The 25,372-nt window shown below is 45.5% G+C and overlaps 2 protein-coding genes across 2 annotated transcripts in view; both read right to left on the bottom strand.

The window, feature by feature from the left end:
- LOC142198416 (uncharacterized) overlaps nucleotides 1-25,372 on the bottom strand; it is a 357,171-nt gene that overhangs the window by 12,943 nt on the left and 318,856 nt on the right. The gene's annotated exons all lie outside the window — the stretch shown is intronic.
- The window catches only part of LOC142198398 (uncharacterized), a 48,526-nt gene continuing 42,562 nt past the window's right edge, over nucleotides 19,409-25,372 (bottom strand). The window contains exons 2-3 of the mRNA XM_075269426.1: nucleotides 21,980-21,982; nucleotides 19,409-20,927 (exon numbers count right to left, since the gene is read on the bottom strand). Coding sequence (XP_075125527.1) covers nucleotides 19,409-20,927; nucleotides 21,980-21,982 — 1,522 coding nt within the window. The remainder of the gene's footprint in view (nucleotides 20,928-21,979; nucleotides 21,983-25,372) is intronic.

Here is a 25,372-nt window from a genome sequence, read left to right as displayed (position 1 = left end):
AATGCCTTGACACTCCAGACATTTGTTCCACTCTTTTCACTGTCTATGTTTGTTTTGGACTGTATACCTTTTTTATGGATGACTAAAAGTTAAGTTTTAAGAAAAATACGAGACTTCAGGAGTGCGGACCAACTTTATTGAAGAGAAGTTTTTCAGTTTGGAGTTTATCCTTGAGACCCAGGATATGTGATCGTGCACCCCTTTTGGACTCGAATGTATTGGTGAGTTTAGAGCTTCACATTTTTCTTCATATTATAGCCCTGAAGACTCCCCTATTCAGGAAGGCCTACACCCCCCAATAACACTATCACCGCACCGCCATCTGTACAGTCTCCCCCTCTCCTTCTGTCTCTACCCCCCTTCCCTCATAGATTGTAAGCCCTCGCGGGCAGGGCCCTCTACCCCACTGTGCCAGTCACTGTTAGTATCATATCTACCTGTATATTCTGTGTATTGTATGTAACCCCCCAAATGTACAGCACCATGGGATTAATATAATAATGTACAGAGCACCATGGGATTAATATAATAATGTACAGAGCAGCATGGGATTAATATAATAATGTACAGAGCAGCATGGGATTAATATAATAATGTACAGCACCATGGGAATAATATAATAATGTACAGAGCACCATGGGATTAATATAATAATGTACAGAGCACCATGGGATTAATATAATAATATACAGAGCGCCATGGGATTAATATAATAATGTACAGAGCAGCATGGGATTAATATAACAATGTACAGAGCACCATGGGATTAATATAATAATATACAGAGCGCCATGGGATTAATATAATAATGTACAGAGCAGCATGGGATTAATATAATAATGTACAGAGCACCATGGGATTAATATAATAATATACAGAGCACCATGGGATTAATATAACAATGTACAGAACACCATGGGATTAATATAATAATGTACAGAGCAGCATGGGATTAATATAATAATGTACAGAGCACCATGGGATTAATATAATAATATACAGAGCGCCATGGGATTAATATAATAATGTACAGAGCAGCATGGGATTAATATAATAATGTACAGAGCACCATGGGATTAATATAATAATATACAGAGCACCATGGGATTAATATAACAATGTACAGAACACCATGGGATTAATATAATAATGTACAGAGCACCATGGGATTAATATAATAATGTACAGAGCACCATGGGATTAATATAATAATATACAGAGCAGCATGGGATTAATATAATAATGTACAGCACCATGGGATTAATGGTGCTATACAAATAAACAATAATAATATGCTGATGTCATTTTACCTTCTAGCTGCAGTGTGAACGTGTCCTGAGAGCAGCCACTGCTGTATATATATATCTATAGCCTGGGGTAATGGCTGATAACAGGGAGAGCAGTCACTGCTGTATATACAGTATATATATATATATATATATATATATATATATATATATACAGTCCTATGAAAAAGTTTGGGCACCCCTATTAATCTTAATCATTTTTAGTTCTAAATATTTTGGTGTTTGCAGCAGCCATTTCAGTTTGATATATCTAATAACTGATGGACACAGTAATATTTCAGGATTGAAATGAGGTTTATTGTACTAACAGAAAATGTGCAATATGCATTAAACCAAAATTTGACCGGTGCAAAAGTATGGGCACCTCAACAGAAAAGTGACATTAATATTTAGTACATCCTCCTTTTGCAAAGATAACAGCCTCTAGTCGCTTCCTGTAGCTTTTAATCAGTTCCTGGATCCTGGATAAAGGTATTTTGGACAAACAATTCAAGTTCAGTTAAGTTTGATGGTCGCCGAGCATGGACAGCCCGCTTCAAATCATCCCACAGATGTTCAATGATATTCAGGTCTGGGGACTGGGATGGCCATTCCAGAACATTGTAATTGTTCCTCTGCATGAATGCCTGAGGATTTGGAGCTTCGGTGTTTTGGATCATTGTCTTGCTGAAATATCCATCCCCGGCGTAACTTCAACTTCGTCACTGATTCTTGAACATTATTCTCAAGAATCTGCTGATACTGAGTGGAATCCATGCGACTCTCAACTTTAACAAGATTCCCGATGCCGGCATTGGCCACACAGCCCCAATGCATGATGGAACCTCTACCAAATCTTACAGTGGGTAGCATGTGTTTTTCTTGGAATGCTGTTTCTTTTTGGACGCCATGCATAACGCCTTTTTTTTATAACCAAACAACTCAATTTTTGTTTCCAAAATGAAGCTGCCTTGTCCAAATGTGCTTTTTCATACCTCAGGCAACTCTATTTGTGGCGTACGTGCAGAAACGGCTTCTTTCTCATCACTCTCCCATACAGCTTCTCCTTGTGCAAAGTGCGCTGTATAGTTGACCGATGCACAGTGACACCAGCTGCAGCAAGATGATGCTGCAGCTCTTTGGAGGTGTCTGTGGATTGTCCTTGACTGTTCTCACCATTCTTCTTCTCTGCCTTTCTGATATTTTTCTTGGCCTGCCACTTCTGGGCTTAACAAGAACTGTCCCTGTGGTCTTCCATTTCCTTACTATGTTCCTCACAGTGGAAACTGACAGGTTAAATCTCTGAGACAACTTTTTGTATCCTTCCCCTGAACAACTATGTTGAACAATCTTTGTTTTCAGATCATTTGAGAGTTGTTTTGAGTAGCCCATGATGCCACTCTTCAGAGGAGATTCAAATAGGAGATCAACTTGCAATTGGCCACCTTAAATACCTTTTCTTATGATTGGATACATCTGGCTATGAAGTTCAAAGCTCACTGAGGTTACAAAACCAATTTTGTGCTTCAGTAAGTCAGTAAAAAGTAGTTAGGGGAATTCAAATCAATAAAATGATAAGGGTGCCCATACTTTTGCACCGGTCAAATTTTGGTTTAATGCATATTGCACATTTTCTGTTAGTACAATAAACCTCATTTCAATCCTGAAATATTACTGTGTCCATCAGTTATTAGATATATCAAACTGAAATGGCTGTTGCAAACACCAAAATATTTAGAACAAAAAATGATTAAAATTAATAGGGGTGACCAAACTTTTTCATAGGACTGTATATATATATATATATATATATATAGCCTGGGGTAATGGCTGATAACAGAGAGAGCAGTCACTGCTGTATATACAGTATATATATATATATATATATATATATATATATATATATAGCCTGGGGTAATGGCTGATAACAGAGAGAGCAGTCAGTCTATATATATAACAGTCCGTGGAGTCTCATCTTCCTCTTCGTTGGTGACTGCTATATGGGGAGGTGGGGTGGGGTGGGGCGGGTGTATTGGGATAAATATAACAGTCCGTGGAGTCTCATCTTCCTCTTGTTTGGTGACAGCTGGACACGTATTGGGCAGCGATCTCCACAGTGGCCTCTTCTTCTCCCAGTAGGATGTAGAGTTTCCTCTTCTTGTCTGGGATGTGGGCAGAGAGTCTTTGGTAGTAGACGTCCCTCACAGCTGAGTATTTGGTGCAGTGTAGCAGGAAGTGGGTCTGGTCTTCTAGGGCCCCCTGGTCACAGTGCTGGCACAGTCTCTTCTCCCGTGGCTTGTACGTCTGTCTGTATCGCCCCGTCTCTATCTCTAGGTTGTGGGCGCTCAGTCTGTACCGGCTCAGGGTCTGTCTGTGCTTGGGGTGGCATATTCTCTCCAGGTAGGTGGCCATGGTGTAGTCCCTTTGTAGGGATTGGTACACATTGGTGAGTTTCTTGGAGTTATTTATTTCGTTTCTCCATTCTTCAATGTACCGCTCTCTGTTTGCCTCTGTGGTCGCCTTTATTTCGGCCTTGGTTATCATCTGTTGGTGTTTTTGGTTTGGTGGTTGGCTGTTGTTTGGTTGGTGAATGTCTGGTTTGCTCAGGTGGCTTAGCCATGCTTGGTGGTGGTAGGAGTCAGGCTTGCTCCCCTGGATGTGTGCCTGGAAAGCTAGCGCCCTCTTCTGTATGGTGAGCCATAGGGGGAGTCTGCCTAGCTCTGCCCTGCAGGCCATGTTGGAGGTGTTGCGATGGACATGGAGCATATAGATAGATAGATAGATAGATATAGATATATATAGTCCTAGGAGCCCTGACAGTGTCATACACTATGTATTATAGATACATACAGTCCTAGGAGCCCTGACAGTGTTATACACTATGTATTATAGATACATATAGTCCTAGGAGTCCTGACAGTGTCATACACTATGTATTATAGATATATATAGTCCTAGTGGCCCTGACAGTGTCATACACTATGTATTATAGATATATATAGTCCTAGGAGTCCTGACAGTGTCATACACTATGTATTATAGATATATATAGTCCTAGGAGCCCTGACAGTGTCATACACTATGTATTATAGATATATATAGTCCTAGGAGCCCTGACAGTGTCATACACTATGTATTATAGATATATATAGTCCTAGGAGCCCTGACAGTGTCATACACTATCTCTCTATATTATAAAAATGAATTTCTGTCTGTCTGTCTGTTCTCTAATGCAAACCAAACGACTGGACCGATCTTCACCAAATTTGGTACAGAGATACTTCAGGTATCCGGGAAGGTTTAAGACGAGACTCCAACTCGCTCGGGCGTACCGTTGCTGAGATACAGCATTCCAAACACAGTGCCCCCCCCCTTTAGCCAATACAGACCTGAAAGTCTTTCACTCATATTCCAACTGCAATACACACGGTCACTCCACATGCACAATACAACACTGATATCCAAACTGAGATACACGCATCAGAGGATTAGATACACAGATCAGCACACAGTATCACACGCCACAGGATTAGATACACGGGTCTGCACACAGTCCCACACACCAGAGGATTAAATACGCACTTCTGCACACATTTCCACACACTGAAGGATTTGATACGTGCATCTGCATATGGTTCCACATGCCGAAGGATTAGATACAGGCGTCTACACACAGTTCCACACTCCAGAGGATTAGATACGTGCATCTGCACACAGTTGTACACGCCATAGGATTAGATACACACGTCTGCACAGAGTACCACATGCCATAGGATTAGATACACGTGTCTACATACAGTTCCACACTTCAGAGGATTAGATACGCGCGTCTGCACACATTTGTACACGCCATAGGATTAGATACACGCGTCTGCACAGAGTACCACATGCCGTAGGATTACATACACACGTCTACACACAGTTCCACACTCCAGAGGATTAGATATGCGCCTCTTCACACAATACCACACAGGGGAGGATTAGATACTTGTGTGTGCACACAATACCACACTTTGGAGGATTAGATACATGCCTCTGCTCACAGTACCTCAAGCCAGAGAATTAGATAGGCGTCTCAGCACACAGTATCACACGGGGGAGGATTAGATACACGTGTCTTCACACAGTTGTAAACGCCATAGGATTAGATACACGCATCTGCACACAGTAACACATGCCGTAGGATTAGATACACGGGTCTGCACACAGTCCCACACACCAGAGGATTAAATACGCACTTCTGCACACAGTTCCACACACTGAAGGATTTGATACGTGCATCTGCATATGGTTCCACATGCTGAAGGATTAGATACAGGCGTCTACACACAGTTCCACACTCCAGAGGATTAGATACGTGCATCTGCACACAGTTGTACACGCCATAGGATTAGATACACACGTCTGCACAGAGTACCACATGCCATAGGATTAGATACACGTGTCTACATACAGTTCCACACTCCAGAGGATTAGATACGCGCGTCTGCACACAGTTGTACACGCCATAGGATTAGATACATGCATCTGCACACAATACCACACAGGGGAGGATTAGATACACGTGTCTTCACACAGTTGTACACGCCATAGGATTAGATACACGCGTCTGCACACAGTACCACATGCCGTACGATTAGATACACGCGTCTACACACAATTCCACATGCCATAGGATTAGATACGCACCTCTTCACACAATACCACACAGGGGAGGATTAGATACACGTGTCTTCACACAGTTGTACACGCCATAGGATTAGATACACGCGTCTGCACACAGTACCACATGCCGTAGGATTAGATATGCGCGTCTACACACAGTACCACATGCCGTAGGATTAGATACACGTGTCTGCACACAGTACCACTTGCCGTATGATTAGATACGCGCCTCTTCACACAATACCACACAGGGGAGGATTAGATACGTGTGTGTGCACACAGTACCACACTTTGGAGGATTAGATACATGCCTCTGCACACAGTACCACAAGCCAGAGAATTAGATACGCGTCTCCGCACACAGTATCACACGGGGGAGGATTAGATACGCGTGTCTGCACACAGTACCACACGGGGAGGATTAGATACATGCCTCTGCACACAGTACCTCATGCCAGGGATTAGATACACCTGTCTGCACACAGTACCACACGCCAGAGGATTAGATACACGCGTCTGCACATAGTCCCACATGCCGTAAGATTAGATATGCACGTCTGCACACAGTTTCATTTACCGGAGGATTAGATATGTGCCTCTTCACACAATGCCACACGGGGGAGGATTAGATACACACATCTGCACACAGTACCACACCAACAAGGATTAGATACTCGCGTCTAAACACAGTACTACACAGGGAAGGATTAGATACAGCTTTACTCCAGGTATCCATAACAACTGATCACAGGTTTTTCACTGATATCCAAAATGAGATGATCACATGATACTTATGGACATACACAGAAACAACATACAAAATACATCAGTGCAAAATTGGACAATTCTTATGGGGCCACTACACAAACATAACATGTAATATACCCGGGCGAAGCCGGGTCCTCCCTCTAGTGTATTATAGATATATATAGTCCTAGGAGCCCTGACAGTGTCATACACTACGTATTATAGATATATAGTCCTAGGGGCCCTGACAGTGTCATACACTACGTATTATAGATATATAGTCCTAGGGGCCCTGACAGTGTCATACACTACGTATTATAGATATATATATAGTCCTAGGAGTCCTGACAGTGTTATAATGTATGTTATATGACAATTTGTTGTGTAGTTTGCACCAAATTTATTTGATCTGAAATTAATTGAATCTTGAAAAGTTTTTTCCTAATTATGAGGTGACATCACGTTTATCCTTGTATATAGTGAGGGAGAGGTAGCTCGGTAGAAGCAGTGGTGCAGACCCAGCCAGACAGAGACAGGGACACAAATCTTGAGCAAAATAAAATACAGCCTTAACTTCAGGCAAAATAATGGCAAATAAAATCCTGCTCGTCTGAGCACTAACTAAATAGAAAATACTAACTGCACATGGGGCTTACTACCAGCCACACGAATCAACCAAAAGAACCACTGAACCATATCACAAGGCTCTCAGTGTCAGGACAGACCCCGGCACCTCCTCTACCCCCAGGATCTGCCCTGCAGTCTTTTCTGGCCCAGTAACAGCCTATGACCCACATCTGGGGCTGAGACCTATTCCAGAGTCGCCCTGGACCACACAGAAGTCAGGAATCTGGTGCTGATATAGCGGGACTCCAGCACTCTGCCCGTCACCTTCTCACAATAGATATGGACAGATAATCCCTTCAGGAAACTTTACAAAATTCCATCCCCCAAATACCAAGTATAAGAAGAAAGATTTACAGAGAGAGAAGAAATCAGTTTCTTATAAATTCTATCAGCACAAGATTCGGCCTCATGTTCAGAGCCGGATGATGAGAGTCATTGTGCAGCTGTTCTCATAAATCCCTGTGATGTGAATGGTAAGACAACTAGAAGGATTCTCGTGGGCAGCAATGTGGGGTTAGGTTTACTTGTAATCCTTCTCCTCCCTTCATAATGTGTGGCCTGCAGTGACTACGACTACAGTCATGTAGATGAGGACGGACTCCCCATGCATTCCATTCCCCCTATGCCCAACAGCAGCACAACTGGGGTATTCCTGCCCCTATGAGCTGTTAGGACAGGTGGAATTTTTAATTACCTAACAGCTTTTGACCTCTATAAGAGGCCGGAAGACCAACTCCCCCTTGCGTTTTTTTCTGTCCTGTGGGACAGGACAGGTGGGTAGGGGAGAGGTGCTCTGGCCTCCTATAGGGGCCCCCTCTCCCCCCTCTAGTCACCTTAAAGAAGCGTGGCTCCAGGTTCCTCGGCACATCTTCACAGGCGAACGTCCCCAGGTGTGTGGTATCCCGGCCGGGAGCCGGCCGCGATGGTAGGAACCTTTCTTCCCTCCAGCGTGCCTGGGAACCAATCTGCGGCTCCCAGGTTCCACCCAAGCCGGGGACCACTTCCGGGTAAGCCACGCATGCACAGACCGCGCGACCCGCCACTAGGGACGCAGCTGTGTTATTACAGCAAAATTAACCAAGTAAGTGCTGTATTGATGTATAAACCTCTCTCCTAGGGCTAGGGAGAGTGGGGGGGGGGCAGTAAAGGAGATATTTTGAAGGGGAAAAGTGGTATCCATACATTACATTAAGGGGGCGTGGCCCCGCCCCCTTTCAATCAAGACCCGCCTATTTAAACTCCCCTCCACCATTCAAAGTTGCTTGTCGCTCCGGTTACAGGCACTACTGCTGAGAGCTGCTGCCTCAGAGCCTTGCTTTGCTTCCGAGCCCTCCCTCCCTTGGAAAGGTTACATATCGGGGAGGTGGAGTCCTCCGAGGAGGACATCGTGGAATCAGATAAGGAGATCTTCCCCCTCGATAAGATGAGCAGACTCCTTAAGGTCATCAAACCCAGAGATCGGGAGGCTGGTGAGGGTCCTAGCCGGAGAGTAAAATCTTTCAGGGCCAGTTCGGACCTAGTCCACGTAATGGAAGGGGAATGGAGGCGTCCAGAGAGAGCTTTTACGCCTTCATCAAGGTTCAGGGCTCTCTTCCCCGTGACGGATTCCCAGCAGGGGGTCTGGGGGCCACCATCTAAAGTGGATGTTGCGGTGGCGAAGTTGTCCCGCCGCACTGTCCTTCCTGCTGAGGACGGGTCAAACCTACAAGACCCGTTGGACCGCAGTGTAGAGGGGACCCTAAAGCGAGCATATTCTGCCGCCTCTTCTCAGGCCTCTGTGGCCATCTCGGCCAATGAGGTAGTCTCAGGCCTACGGGCCGAACTAGCGTCCCTCACTAGGGACATTGACACAGGTGTCCACCGTGATGACCTCCTGTCGGCCATGACTGACATTAATTTGATGGTGGACCACCTTGCTGAAGCTTCCCAGATGCAATTAAGACTAGCCTCCAAGTCTATGGCCCTTACTACCATGGCCAGGCGTCCGTTGTGGCTAAAGCCGTGGAGGGTGGACAATACCTCTAAGCTGGGGCTTTGCAATCTACCATTCTAGCCAGGCAGGCTTTTTGGCAAAGCCCTGGACAGAATTATGGAGAATTTGGCGGACACAAAAACAAAAAAATCTGCCGCAACCGCCCGAAAGAAGGAGAACATCCTTTCGGGGTCGAGGTTCCTCCGCCAGCCGCTTTAGAGGACGTAGAGGCTATGCCCCCCCAGAGCAGAGGCAGGGGACGTGGTACTTCCCGCGATCGCAAGAGGGACCGCTGACTAATCCGCCCACGTCCCACCCCCCCTAGAAGTACACGGGCCCGTTCTCCATCTAGGCGCCCGGTGCAAGGATCCCGGAGTCGTCAAGAACAAATGAGATCTCGTCTCTACTCTGTTGGCTGAAACAACATCTCGCCCTTTTCAGGGCCCCAAACAACTTCATCTGAAAACACCCGACCAGAAGAGTCTTTCTCCGGTTTTCTTGGTATCCAAGACAGCGGGTGGAAGACGCAGGATCATTGTTCTCTACCTGAACTAGTTCATCCGGGAGGTTCGGTTTCGGTGGAAGACCTTCAGGCTGGGTACACTCTCATGACGGCCCGGAGTTCAGTTCATTACCCTGAATCAAAGAGACAAACATCTAGATGGAAGACTATGCCCTTAAGATGCCATCCTCCCACACGGCACAGCGTCAGCCACCTATGCCATCAAAGAGGCATTGGCTACGGTTCTCTCCCTGCGCCTTCAAATAGGCTTTGGAGGCCCTTAACTGGGCATATGGCTCCTCAGAGTCCAAATCAAGGAGGTCCTTTCCATGAAGGTTCAGACCGTAGCCAGCTTAAGCCAGCCCGGCTGGCACATAAACCCGTCAGGGTTACTTGTGATTCCATTAAGATGAATTCAGTTCTGGGGATTCACCATAGACTCTCTTACCTGGAGGTATCTTCAATACAGCAAGAACCTGAGAGTCTGGAATCACTGTCCCTCGGGACTAGCAAAGCCTATCTAGAGAACCATCAGTACCAAGCTATTACAAGCCCGGTGAACCCATCTTCGCAAGGCGAGGTCCTCGGTCAGGTTCACCTAGACCCTGTTGACCACAGATGCCTCCCCCACATAGGGAGCTCATCTGGGGGAGACCCTGGTACAAGGCACCTGGTGTTACTTGAAGAGAAAGCGCTTACCCAGCTTGCGAGAGCCTACGAAAGCTCACGTGAAACCTCAGACGTTGGCGCCACTTCCAATGAAGAAGATAATCAGGATCCGGGCGGACAACCTGATGTCAGGCTACTACAGTCTTCACTAGAGGAAGATCAGAGCCTTCCCTATTTTACAGCTCGCCAACAAGAACTTCACCTACTCAAGTCAAGCCCTCTCCCAGCTGCCAGTGGTTCAAATTCCAGGTTACTTGAACATCCTTCGGGACTAGCTCGCCGGAGTACTGGTGACCTCAAACGAATTGTCTCTAGATCAGGGTGCCTTCCACCATCTTACCAAAAGATGAGGTCTCCCCGAGGTGGAGCTGATGGCCACCTCAAACAGTGCCACAGTAGAGGGGTGTTGCTCCCTAGCACGGGAAGACAACCCTCGGACGCTGAATGCCCTGTCAATACCTTGGAGGTTCAAACGGATAGACGTTTTTCCTCCCCGTCTGAGGATTCTGAAGGTATTGACGAAACACAGGCAGGACCAGAGTTTGGCAATAAGGAGCACGCCATTCGGGTCAAAAAAGGGCATGGTTCACAGTCTTCATTCCTATGAGGCGAAGGAACAACTGGAGGCTTCCACCAGTGCAAAATCTGGTAATCTGGAACAGTCGGCCTTATCTACGTCTGAACAGAGTCAACCTCACTGCCTGGAGGTTAACCAGCCTTCAGCTGGCGAAAGAGGATAGTCCCAGGGAGTGCTAAGGACCTTGGCGCACTCAAGAGCAAAGTCAACTAACCAGAGCTACCAGAGGGTCGCCCGTATATTCCAGAACTGGTGTACAAGTAACCAGCGCGACCCTAACAGGGATGCAGTCTTGGAGTTCCTACAAGATGGCCTGGAGAAGGGGCTCGCAACCCGCTACCCTGAAGGTTCAAGTTTCAGCTCTGTCCGCTCTCCTGGAGACCAGGTTATCACTAGATCCTCTAATCAGACAATTTCTAAGAGGGGCTACTAGACTGCGCCCTCAAGTGCAGCTGCCTGTCCCTACCTGGGACCTAGCTGCGGTTCTACAGGGGCTCCTCTCTTTGAGCCCCTATCCGAAGTGGATTTCAAATACCTTTCATACAAAGTAACTTTCCTGCTGGCAATAACCTCCGCCAAGAGGGTTGGCGAACTAAAGGCCCTAGCAGCCTCTGAACCATTTATAACCTTCTTTCCAGACAGAGTTCAGCTGAGGTTTGTCCCAGAATTCTTGCCAAAGGTACCCACTTCGCAGAATATTAACCAGGTAATTGTCTTACCAGCCTTTTTTCCCTCTCCCACCTCAGAGTGGGAGGAGAAGATGCACAAGTTGGACTTGGGGAGAGTATTACAAATTTACCTGGAACGCACGGCGCCTTTAAGAAAATCAGAGAATTTACTTGTCAATGTGTTTGGCCACAATAGAGTTGCCAAAGCATCCAAACCAACTCTTTCAAGATGGATCAGAGAAGACATTATCTGCTCCCTACGTGCTCAAGATCTCCCAGTACCAGACTTTGTCTGTGCCCACACCACCCGTGCAGTAGCGACATCGTGGGCCGAAAGGCAATCCCTTTCCTTAGAGCAGATATGTTCTGCGGCTTCCTGGAGTTCACACCTAACTTTCGCCAAGCATTATAGATTGAATTGGCGGGCGATGGGAGTCTACAACATTTGGACACTCTGTATTGGCATCAGCCTGCCAGGATCACCCACCCTAGGGTAGAGCTATACTTGCTAAATCCCCAGTTGTGCTGCTGTTGGGCATAGGGGGAATGAAAGATTATGAATGATAATCTGTATTCCCTTAGCCCAAACAGCAGCACAAGGCTCCCTCCCTATGCTGTATTTTTTGTACTATTATTGTACTATTTTTGTAGTATTTCTGTGAAATATACGCTGTACTTTATACTTGATGCTAACACAAGGAGGAGCAGGTCTTTCGGCCTCTTATAGGGGTCAAAAGCTGTTAATTAAAAATTCCACCTGTCCGAACAGCTCATAGGGGCAGGAATACCCCAGTTGTGCTGCTGTTTGGGCTAAGGGAAAACAGATTACACTGGTCAACAGTCAAAATGTTTCGGGCATCAAACCAGTTGTTCTTAACTAATTTTGGGGTGCTGAGATTGAAATTGATGCTAAAATTTTAAAATTGGCTTTACTTTTCATGATATAGACGTGCATTTTATATTTCTATTTATATTTGGTTAAGAAAGCCTACCACCTGTATTTTGGCTGCAAAATAGGCAACCAGGAAGAGTTGGGCTCCACACATATGCTGTAATACATGTTCTTCAAATCTCAGACAGTGGTTGAACCGAAAGAGACAGTCTATGCCGTTTGCAGTGCCAATGGTCTGGAGAGAGCCATCTGACCATAGTGACAATTGCTACTTCTGCAAGGTGCCTCCAATTGGGAAAGGAATTTCAAAAAGAAAGAAGTGGACTTTACAGTATCCGAATATTCCATCTGCGATACGCCCAGTAGCTCATTCTGAAGAATTGCCAGTTCCAAATGCTCCAGAAACATTCTCGCTCGATTCCACTGACGAGGAAGAAGAAGGAGTTTGTCATGAACCATCTACCTCGTCAGATCCAGACTTTCCTGCATCACTCTCCACTGAACCGCACCTTATATCGCAAAGTGAACTTAACGATCTTGTTAGAGATCTAGACCTGCCCAAGAGTAAGGCCGAGCTCTTAGGTTCCAGACTTCAACAGTGGAATCTGTTGGCAGATGATGTTCGAATTTCTTTCTTTAGGAACCGTCAACAGTCTCTTGTCTAATTCTTCTTCATGGAGGGTGATCTTGTTGTATGCAGTAACGTTTGTAGTTTAATGGTGTCATGGGATGGTTAGAGTCCGGCAATAGGCAATGTGTAATATATATTTCATGTGGAATGTATTCTGTAACCTGTTGTAAACATCAGTGTGTAGTTGGCTGATTCGGGTCTAGTGTGTTAGCACATTGTATGCAAATCCCTCTAACTAGTGAGGACCAGTGAGGACAATGGGTGGAGATAATCTGATCAGTGTCTCCAAGAAGATGTTGGACTGTGCATTGTTCAAAAGAGACAGGGAGTCTGCTCTCCTTGGTATAGGTGAGGGGGGAAGGATCTGTGACTCAGCCCTTCCCACCCACAGATAGAGGAAGTAACAGTTTAGTATATAGTATATAGCTAGCAGTTAGTATGTGTTAGCCGGCCTGTGCACAGCTCTGCAGAGAGCCAGGACTTAGTTACAGGACCAAGGAACCAAAGTTATCATTGGATTGTGACTTCTGTGGACTTATTGTTATTACGGTTGATGTGACCGCCGCCGGCTACTAACTTTGTGGATTACAATAAATTGCTGTTGTCTCCCGACCTCTTGCGTCCGTGTTGATTCAAAAGACCATCCGGAGGAAGACGTATACCTTTGCTCCGTGACAACTGGTGGCAGCAGTGGGATCAACAGCGGACAGCGAGATGGACTACAGCAGCCCAGCGATTAATGGAGCCACAACCTCAGAATACAGGAACTGGACTATGGCACGTCTACAAGTAAGGGCCCGGGAACTAAACCTGAGTTACCAGGGAAGAACGAAAGATCAACTGATCGAGGCACTGGAGGAGATGACCCTGCAAAGCGACCATGAGGAGGGCTGCCCCCAGGAGACTGGAGAGATACGGGAGTGGCAGGTACAGACCCAAAAGAGCAGATGGGTTGTTTTGTATGAGGAGGAATTGGCAGTGCTGGGGCTAGGAGCAACTGCAGAGCAAAGGAGTAGAGCATTACAGAGGGCTCAGGAAACGGAGAAGGAGGAACAGAGAATGGCGTATGAAAAGGAAAGAATGGCGCATGAAATGCGAATGGCTGAGATAACTGCGCGGAATTATAATCAAACGTCGACCCCCAGCCCAACAGTGAGAGAACCACCATATGTCTCCCATAAACACTTCAAGACCTTTGATGAAGCGGCTGGGGATGTTGATGGATATTTTCAGGACTTCGAACACCAGTGCCGCCTGATGGAAGTCCCAGAGAAGGATTGGGTCCGGTATCTGGTGGGGCACCTACGAGATGGGGCTGCGGAAGCTCTCAGAGCCATGGACCCTAGTGATCAGCGGGACTATGAGGCCATTAAAAGAGCGGTGCAGAAGTATTATGCAGTCACTCCAGAGTCCTACCGAGTTCAGTTCCGCTCTTTGTCTTACAATGGGGGAAGCTCCTTCCACATGTTCGCCCACAAGTTGAAGCAAGCATGCAAGCGCTGGCTAGAAGGAGAGGAGGCTGTCACAGTCGATAAGATCCTCCAAGTCATACTTAAGGAACAGTTCTTTTCCCAGTGCCCCGCTGAGATCCGTGAGTGGGTGCTGGAACGGAACCCAGCCACAGTGGAGCAAGCTGCTTCTCTTGCAGATGAGGGCCTGACCATCAAGCCGCAGTGGAAGAGGTTGTTTGCAGAGGAGCGTAAAACTACCACAGTCCGCCAGACACCCTTCAGCCAGCCACCCACCTTTCGTGTCCGGCCTCAGGATTACAATTCCCCCTCTACCCCTGCCCCAGCCCATCGGCCTCCAGCTATGAACAACCCTGTCCCTAGACAACGACCCACTGGAAGAATGCTAGAGCGCAGATGTTTTGGGTGCGGGCGGCCTGGACATTTGCAAGCTAGTTGCCCTGCTAACATGGGGGCACGGGCCACCGTGGCATCCCGGCCTATTCACTACCTGGGAACCACCCCTAGGACAGAAAGTTTGGCCCCATTTCCAGATGACTCCATGAATGACCCATCTGTTCCACCTCCAGGGGTCTATGGGATTCAGCCTTCCGCCACACATCCCGCAAACCTTCAGAGGAAGCACTTGCAGGAGGTCCTACTGGATGGCCGAACAGTTGTTGGATTCCGGGACTCGGGAGCTTTCCTAACCGTAGCGGACCCCCGAGTTGTGCGACCCGAGGCCCTAGAGGAGGGCCCTGGCATTTCTATCGAGTTGGCAGGAGGTACTCAAAGACGTATTCCTAAAGCTACCATGGAACTCGACTATGGTTATGGACCAAAACGATGCACAATTGGTGTGATGAGCGGGCTGCCGGCCGATGTTCTGTTAGGCAACGATGTTGGAAATCTACAGTGCCACTTTGTGGGAGCAGTGACCCGAAGCCAAGCTCAGAGAGACGCCAACATGGATCGACCGGATTTTCTGACAGATGCCAGCCCTTCAACCCTACAACTTTACCATTCAGCACCGCCGAGGGAACCAACACCAGAACGCAGATGGGTTATCCCGGCAGGAGGACATATGATCTATAGAGACTGATGTGCATTCCCCAATTTACCTGTGTAGGCAAATTGTGTCATGCACATGTTTTGAGAGGGGGAGGGGTGTCATGGGATGGTTAGAGTCCGGCAATAGGCAATGTGTAATATATATTTCATGTGGAATGTATTCTGTAACCTGTTGTAAACATCAGTGTGTAGTTGGCTGATTCGGGTCTAGTGTGTTAGCACATTGTATGCAAATCCCTCTAACTAGTGAGGACCAGTGAGGACAATGGGTGGAGATAATCTGATCAGTGTCTCCAAGAAGATGTTGGACTGTGCATTGTTCAAAAGAGACAGGGAGTCTGCTCTCCTTGGTATAGGTGAGGGGGGAAGGATCTGTGACTCAGCCCTTCCCACCCACAGATAGAGGAAGTAACAGTTTAGTATATAGTATATAGCTAGCAGTTAGTATGTGTTAGCCGGCCTGTGCACAGCTCTGCAGAGAGCCAGGACTTAGTTACAGGACCAAGGAACCAAAGTTATCATTGGATTGTGACTTCTGTGGACTTATTGTTATTACGGTTGATGTGACCGCCGCCGGCTACTAACTTTGTGGATTACAATAAATTGCTGTTGTCTCCCGACCTCTTGCGTCCGTGTTGATTCAAAAGACCATCCGGAGGAAGACGTATACCTTTGCTCCGTGACAAATGGATGCTCTCAAAATCAGCTATAACCCCGATGAGTGGAGGCTATTTATCGATTCATCAAAGCGAAGTCTTAAAGCTGTCTTACTTCACAATGGCAATGCACTACCATCAGTTCCAATTGGTTATGCTGTTCACATGAAGGAAACCTATAACAACATGAAAGAGCTCTTGAGATGCATAAACTATGATCAACATCTGTGGTGCCTCTGTGGTGACTTGAAGGTGGTAGCGCTAGTGCTTGGTCTACAGGGAGGATACACCAAGTACTGCTGCTTCCTATGTGAGTGGGACAGTCGTGCAAGATCAGAACACTACAAGAAAAGAGACTGGCCACTCAGAAAGTCACTGCAGCCAGGGACTAAAAATGTGATGCATCCAGCACTTGTTCAAGCAGGAAAGATTCTGTTACCTCCTTTACATATCAAGCTTGGTCTTATGAAGAATTTTGTAAAGGAAATGGATAGAAATGAAGAGGCATTCAAATATCTCCTCTGTAAGTTTCCAAGGTTGAGTGAAGCGAAGATAAAAGCAGGAGTCTTTATTGGTCCTCAGATTCGTATGCTTCTTCAAGATGACGAGTTTTACCATTTGCTGCGTGGCAAAGAAACGACTGCATGGGAAGCATTCAAGTTAGTCGTGGCTAATTTCTTGGGAAACACCAAAGCAAATAATTATGAAGAGTTGGTTGAAAATCTCCTGAAGGCATATAAAAACCTGGGATGTAACAGGTCTTTAAAGATTCATTTCTTACACTCTCATCTAGACTTCTTTGCACCAAACTGTGGAGCGGTGAGCGATGAACATGGTGAACGATTTTATCAGGAAATTGCGACTATGGAAAAGAGATATCAGGGTAAATGGAACCCATCAATGCTTGCAGACTACTGCTGGACAATTATCAGAGACAATCCCATGTCTGAATACAAGAGACGTGAGTAAAGGAGCAGAATAGCAATTCAATAAGGATCTATGTTCCAAAGTTCAATAAACATACTTCATTTGTAAAAAATTCTTAGATATGACTATAAACTATAGTTGATTTTAGATAGAACTAAGTTTCCTAAGAATATATTTCCAAAATTTTAAAAACAGTAAACTTGCACCTCTATTATTGCAGAAGTAATAAATATGTATCATTCTATACAATTCACAAAACAGTAAAATGAGAACTCTTCGATATCATAGAAACTAGAGCCAATTGAAAGTTTTCCTTGGGATATTTGAATTCAGCACATAAAAATCATTAGGGAATGACTCATTTCATTTCAGAAACAAACAAATTTTGAAAATTTGTTGACCAGTGTTATCATTCATAATCTTTCATTCTAGGACATATGTGGACACATCATTATCTCATCTTCATTCATACAGTAGAAGAGATAAAGGAGATGGAAGGAAATCACCAACAACCCGACTGCAGCCATTTATTATAGGAGAGATCTACAGAAGCAAATGTCAGCAGTGTCAGCTTTTCCCGTCGCTGCTCACATGACTCTGAAGTCTAACCAGGTGATCACATATGGATGAAGAGGAGACGTTACTACAAGTCTATGTCACATACATTCCTGCCCACACTCACAGGGTATTGGTTGGCTCTAGAAACAGGACATGTTGTACCCTGACTTGGAGTAAAGTATCCTCCTCATCCATCCATACGTGGTCTTCTGGTGCTACTTTGGATAGACAAGAAGTTCCTGTTGAGAATACACCTGCTGGCCTGCATTACCGAAACCCCTTTATCTACACACTAGCTTTTACCCGCGACTTCGTTGGCGGTGATTTGAGAATTGGGCGGACACAGACGTATGAAACTGTGAGAGTAGTGTAAAAATGTTGGTGGGATAGCAAATGTGATATGTTAAATTGTGTATGTAGTAATACAGACAATTTGTTATTTTCAGAGGATTTTTTATTTTGCCGTACCTCGCTACCAGAGCGGCTGAATTCATGGTCACGCTGGGCTAAAATGACTTCAGCTGTTCAGCCATAGGATCGCGCGACTGGGTGGCCGGCGCTATATAGTGTGTGTGTGTGGTTGGGCTGGTGGATGAGGGGGGTTAAGTGTTAATTCCTATAATCAAAGTTCTTTTTTGATTGCAGGCATCAGTAACGGGCCTCCGCGTGTAGCGGAGAGCCGGTTGTTATAGTGACCGCTGGGCAACAAAGCGGTCGCCTTTACTTTTACAATTCCCGGCGGATGTCGTGGAGGGCTGAGTCGCAGCATTGCTCCATTCCTGCCGCTGCAGGACGTCAGTGGTGGTAGGAAGGTTGCGATGGTGCTGCGGTACATCGGCCGTGTTGAAACGCTGGGGCGGAGGAGACAGGAGGAAGAGCAGGGCAGCTGATATATGGAGCAGCTGTCCGTAAAAGAATGTGTTATGAACTTATCGCTGAGTGTGGAAAGCAAGAGGATCGCGGAAAAAGCAAGCCAGTGAAGTTCCAGGGTCAGGGATGACTGTGGAATGCCGGTGTAGACTTGTGGCGCCGCGGCCAAGGCTTTGTGTGCGCTGTAGTGACGTGTAGGCAGGAAGTGTGCGTGTGGCCTCCTCAGTGCAGTGTAGTTTGTCTCACTGCCCAAGCGATGTCGCGCTGGTGTTCAGCAAACATGGCGGTCCCGGAGCGTGGCCTTTGGCAGGCTGCTGAGGTATATTACCGGACTGTATAAGGTGACCAAATACATGTAAATGTCATTGAGTGGGGTGAGGGCTACCATTGAAGCGACAATAGGGAGTGTGCAGGCAGTTTGGGGCTGGAAATGCAAGGAAGTGTGTGTGATTCTAAAGCTAGGGTTAGGAGTCCTGCATTTGGGAGTCTCCAGCTAGGAAGCCATGTTGTTTAGCGGCAGCAAAAGTAGCATATGTTTCAATCCCAAGGGAAAACTATGTTTGTGGAAAATTGCACGCAAATCCGTCCAGGCGTTTTAGCGTGATTGAGGAACAAACATCAAAACTCGCAAACATCCAAACATCAATATGGCTTATCTCCTGTGTGACTTCTCTGATGTTTCTTAAGACTTGAATTCTGACTAAAACATTTACCACATTCTGCACATGAATATGGCTTCTCTCCTGTGTGAAGTCTCTCATGTAATACAAGACTTCCTTTCTGAGTAAAACATTTCCCACATTCTGCACATGAATATGGCTTCTCTCCTGTGTGAATTCTCTCATGTAATATAAGATATTGTTTATCTGTAAAACATTTCCCACATTCTGAACACAAATATGGCTTCTCTCCTGTGTGACTTCTCTGATGTGAAAGGAGACGTTTACTTTTCACAAAACATTTACCACATTCTGAACATGAATATAGCTTCTCTCCTGTGTGAAGTCTCTCATGTGCAACAAGACTTCCTTTATGAGTAAAACATTTCCCACATTCTGAACATGAATATGGCTTCTCTCCTGTGTGACTTCTCTGATGTGTTTTAAGATGTGATTTCTTAGTAAAACATTTCCCACATTCTGCACATGAATATGGCTTCTCTCCTGTGTGAAATCTCTCATGTATAACAAGACTTCCTTTCGTAGTATAACATTTCCCACAATCTGAACATGAATATGGCTTCTCTCCTGTGTGAAATCTCTCATGCAAAACAAGACTTCCTTTCGTAGTAAAACATTTCCCACAATCTGAACATGAATATGGCTTCTCTCCTGTGTGAAGTCTCTCATGTATAACAAGATTTCTTTTCGTAGTAAAACATTTTCCACAATCTGTACATGAATATGGCTTCTCTCCTGTGTGAAGTCTCTCATGTATAACAAGATTTCCTTTCTGAGTAAAACATTTCCCACATTCTGAACATGAATATGGCTTCTCTACTGTGTGACTTTTCTGATGTGAAAGGAGAAGTCTACTTTCCGCAAAACATTTCCCACATTCTGCACATGAATATGGCTTCTCTACTGTGTGACTTTTCTGATGTGAAAGGAGAAGTCTACTTTCCGCAAAACATTTCCCACATTCTGCACATGAATATGGCTTCTCTCCTTTGTGAATTCTCTGATGAATATCAAGCCTTGATTTAATTGTAAAACATTTCCCACATTCTGAACATGAATATGGCTTCTCTCCTGTGTGAAGTCTCTGATGTATAACAAGACTTCCTTTCGTAGTGAAACATTTCCCACATTCTGAACATGAATATGGCTTGTCTCCTGTGTGAATTCTCTGATGTATACCAAGCCCAGTTCTATTTCTAAAACATTTGCCACATTCTGAACATGAATATGGCTTCTCTCCTGTGTGAAGTCTCTCATGTATAACAAGACTTCCTTTGTGAGTAAAACATTTCCCACATTCTGCACATGAATATGGCTTCTCTCCTGTGTGAAGTCTCTCATGTATAACAAGACTTTCTTTCTGAGTAAAACATTTCCCACATTCTGAACATGAATATGGCTTCTCCCCTGTGTGAGTCTTTTTGTGTGTAATGAGATTTGATCTTTGTGAAAAATCTTTTCCACATTCATCACATTTATACCTTTCCCCCCCTTTCTTCCTGGTACTTGTGGTCACAGTCTGTGGTTGGTGAGAAGGTTCCTCATGATTCGGGGGATTATATGAAGGATCTGTACTGTGACGTCCTGGATGTACATTAGGGGTAATGAGGTTTTCTCCTGAGGAGCGCTCCATCATATCTTCATCTTCTCCTTTATCACTTACTGATAACATGACGTTTCCCTCAGAGATCGCACTGGGATTTCCTGTAGGATTAGAAATAGGTTTAATGATTAGACTGGAATCACACAGGCAGAGGAGAAGTTCATAATGTATCAGTGATATAGCCCAGAGATACAGAGACATTACTTTTATGGTCACCGGCCCTTCCACATGGGTAGAATACACTGTCTCATATACTAATATTTTCCTATTCACACACAGCACAATAAGCGGTCACAGCAGAAATAACACCTAAGAAATGTTAGAAATTTAAAGGGATTGTCCACTTTAACAATGTGCTGGAAACAATGTGAGCAACTTATTAATATCCCACTCATGTGAAAGTTTGTGTGTTTTGATGGTCACATACTATATTACACTGCTGCAGCTTATCTCAGGGTCTGATAAAGCCAGGTCTGTTATCTCTCTTTGTAAACACTCAGCTAATCCTGAGTCCATTGTGTACAAGCATTTGCATATTATCTGATCTGCTCCAGGCAGTGCTGACACACTGGATGGGAAAACACCTTTAATCCCAATTGGCAGTTTGCTAGCCATCTCTGCATGATTGAGGAACAAACATCCAAACACACAAACTTTCACATTTATAAAATCCAAACATCTCAAGTAGCCAAAAATAGAAAAAAGCGCAGGGCACTCACCAAACAACGGGTTCTTTAAAAGCAGAAGACTTTATTTAATCTTTTTAAAAACATTTGGCACACAAATACTTCAGGTGTCCAGGAAGATTTAAGATGAGGCCTCAACTCACTCGGACTTACCGTTGCTGAGATACAGCATTCCCAAAACAATGACACCCCCCCTAATTAGCCAATACAAATCTTTCACTCATATTCCAACTGCAATACACACGGTCTCTACACATGCATAATACAACACTGATATCCAAACTGAGATACACGCATCAGAGGATTAGATACACAGATCAGCACACAGTATCACATGCCAGAGGATTAGATACACGGGTCTGCACACAGTTCCACACACCGAAGGATTAGATACGCAAGTCTGCACACGGTTCTACACGCTGGAGGATTAGAAACGTGCATTTGCACACAGTTTCACATGCTGGAGGATTAGATACGCGCATCAGCACACAGTTCCACATGCCGGAGGATTAGATACGCGCCTCAGCACATAGTACCACACGCTGGAGGATTACATATGTGGCATATGTTACGGTTCAGTGTATATTTATAAATATTTTTTTTTTAAACAACAGAACCTCTTAGCTGCAAGACACTGCAGCGAGGTCCACAAGCCCAATGATAGGCGGCTGTATGTCTGAACTCAATGTGAACTACTGCAAGACACTGCAGCCTGGACTAAATGTGAACTACTGCAGAACACTGCAGCCTGGACTAAATGTGAACTACTGCAGAACACTGCAGCCTGGACTAAATGTGAACTACTGCAAGACACTGCAGCCTGGACTAAATGTGAACTACTGCAAGACACTGCAGCCTTAATTCAATGGGAACGGTGTGTACTGTGCAACACTAAATGTGAACAAGGTGCAACTAACACCCTGCCAGTTTAGGTCACTGGTCAGGTGCACCAGTACAAGTGAAACACACATGGCTGGTGGTTAACACTCACCCCAGGCCAGCAAATACACACACCTACACCCCTGTGACAGCTAGGGGCCACCACGGAAGTTTTAGAACATTCTCCTGCACACAGCTTGGAGTCCCCAGGGGGGTTTGCATGCTCCGGCACACAGCTTGGAGCCATACATGAAGTCAGACAGTACACATAGGCTAGCTCAGAGACCCAGCCTGCTGCAGCGCCACAAGCTGGAATGGCATCTACCGCTCCTAGCCCTGGTGTAGAGCTGACAGTTCAGGGCTTACAGGTCCTAACTAACAGCACCCAGATTGAAGTAGAGAAACCCCACACAGAGGCCTAGTCTGACAACCTGCCTGAATACTGGAGCCTATCCCTGACTACTGTCATTCACTCCGTGGACTTTGAGAAAATTTAGGTCAAAGTGTGAGCACCCGGCGGGCGTCGGCTCACACAATTTAAAGGGAAGTCCTTGCCCAATAGGGGCGGTGGCCATGACCTCACTGCTCATGCTCAGTAGGGGAGAAATGGCACTTATCTTGTGACCAGCTCCAAACGTCTGAGCATGCTCAGTAAGGTGAAAGCTGGATGGTTAGACTGACCTGCAGGTGGCGATGTGCGCTATGATGACAACCTGCGGGACCCAATCCTAACAACCACACATTAGAGTGTTACTCCAAGTTTCCATAGCAACCCAGCCGTTTTTCTTCACTGCTGTATGTCAGCTTTAAAGCGGCAGGGCGATGTGGATGACACTGTTACACGAGGTCACATACACACAGCTTTACTCCAGGTCTCCATAACAACTGATCGCAGGTTTTTCATTTATATCCAAAATGAGATACACATAATCACATGACGCTTATGGACACACACACAAACAACATACAAAATACACCAGTGCAAAACTGGACAATTCTTATGGAGCCACAACATAAACCAAAAATGAAATATACCCAAGTGTAGCCGCGTCCTCCTGCTAGTACTCTAATAAGCCCATTATTCTGCACTAAGCAGTGTCGCCCCCTGGTGTAATACACTAATACCACCGCCCTCCATTATATCCCGGCACTTGGCTTAGGTAATGGTCACATACACAGTGTTGGACGGGTCTGGTCATTCCTTCATCTGTGGCCATGTTGGGACTTTGGTGCTGTGTAACCAGGAGCCTGGACTATACACAAGGGTGCGGTGATGATGGGTATATAGCAGTATATTAGTAAGGGGCCTGGACTATACACAAGGGTGCGGTGATGATGGGTATATAGCGGTATATTAGTAAGGAGCCTGGACTATACACAAGGGTGCGGTGATGGATGATGGGTATATAGCAGTGTATTAGTAAGGAGCCTGGACTATACACAAGGGTGCGGTGATGATGGGTATATAGCAGTATATTAGTAAGGGGCCTGTACTATACACAAGGGTGCGGTGATGATGGGTATATAGCAGTATATTAGTAAGGGGCCTGGACTATACACAAGGGTGCGGTGATGGATGATGGGTATATAGCAGTATATTAGTAAGGGGCCTGGACTATACACAAGGGTGCGGTGATGATGGGTATATAGCAGTATATTAGTAAGGAGCCTGGACTATACACAAGGGTGCGGTGATGATGGGTATATAGCAGTATATTAGTAAGGAGCCTGGACTATACACAAGGGTGCGGTGATGATGGGTATATAGCGGTATATTAGTAAGGGGCCTGGACTATACACAGGGGTGCGGTGATGATGGGTATATAGCAGTATATTAGTAAGGGGCCTGGACTATACACAGGGGTGCGGTGATGATGGGTATATAGCGGTATATTAGTAAGGAGCCTGGACTATACACAAGGGTGCGGTGATGATGGGTATATAGCAGTATATTAGTAAGGAGCCTGGACTATACACAAGGGTGCGGTGATGATGGGTATATAGCAGTATATTAGTAAGGAGCCTGGACTATACACAAGGGTGCGGTGATGATGGGTATATAGCGGTATATTAGTAAGGGGCCTGGACTATACACAGGGGTGCGGTGATGATGGGTATATAGCAGTATATTAGTAAGGGGCCTGGACTATACACAGGGGTGCGGTGATGATGGGTATATAGCGGTATATTAGTAAGGAGCCTGGACTATACACAAGGGTGCGGTGATGATGGGTATATAGCAGTATATTAGTAAGGGGCCTGGACTATACACAAGGGTGCGGTGATGATGGGTATATAGCGGTATATTAGTAAGGAGCCTGGACTATACACAAGGGTGCGGTGATGGATGATGGGTATATAGCAGTGTATTAGTAAGGAGCCTGGACTATACACAAGGGTGCGGTGATGATGGGTATATAGCAGTATATTAGTAAGGGGCCTGTACTATACACAAGGGTGCGGTGATGATGGGTATATAGCAGTATATTAGTAAGGGGCCTGGACTATACACAAGGGTGCGGTGATGGATGATGGGTATATAGCGGTATATTAGTAAGAGCCTGGACTATACACAAGGGTGCGGTGATGATGGGTATATAGCAGTATATTAGTAAGGGGCCTGGACTATACACAAGGGTGCGGTGATGATGGGTATATAGCAGTATATTAGTAAGGAGCCTGGACTATACACAAGGGTGCGGTGATGATGGGTATATAGCGGTATATTAGTAAGGGGTCTGGACTATACACAAGGGTG

Source organism: Leptodactylus fuscus, chromosome 3 (genome assembly GCF_031893055.1).
Source record: "Leptodactylus fuscus isolate aLepFus1 chromosome 3, aLepFus1.hap2, whole genome shotgun sequence".
Classification (NCBI taxonomy): Eukaryota; Metazoa; Chordata; class Amphibia; order Anura; family Leptodactylidae; genus Leptodactylus; species Leptodactylus fuscus.
Note: the sequence above shows the minus strand (reverse complement) of the source record. Positions and strands in the feature narration are given on the sequence as shown.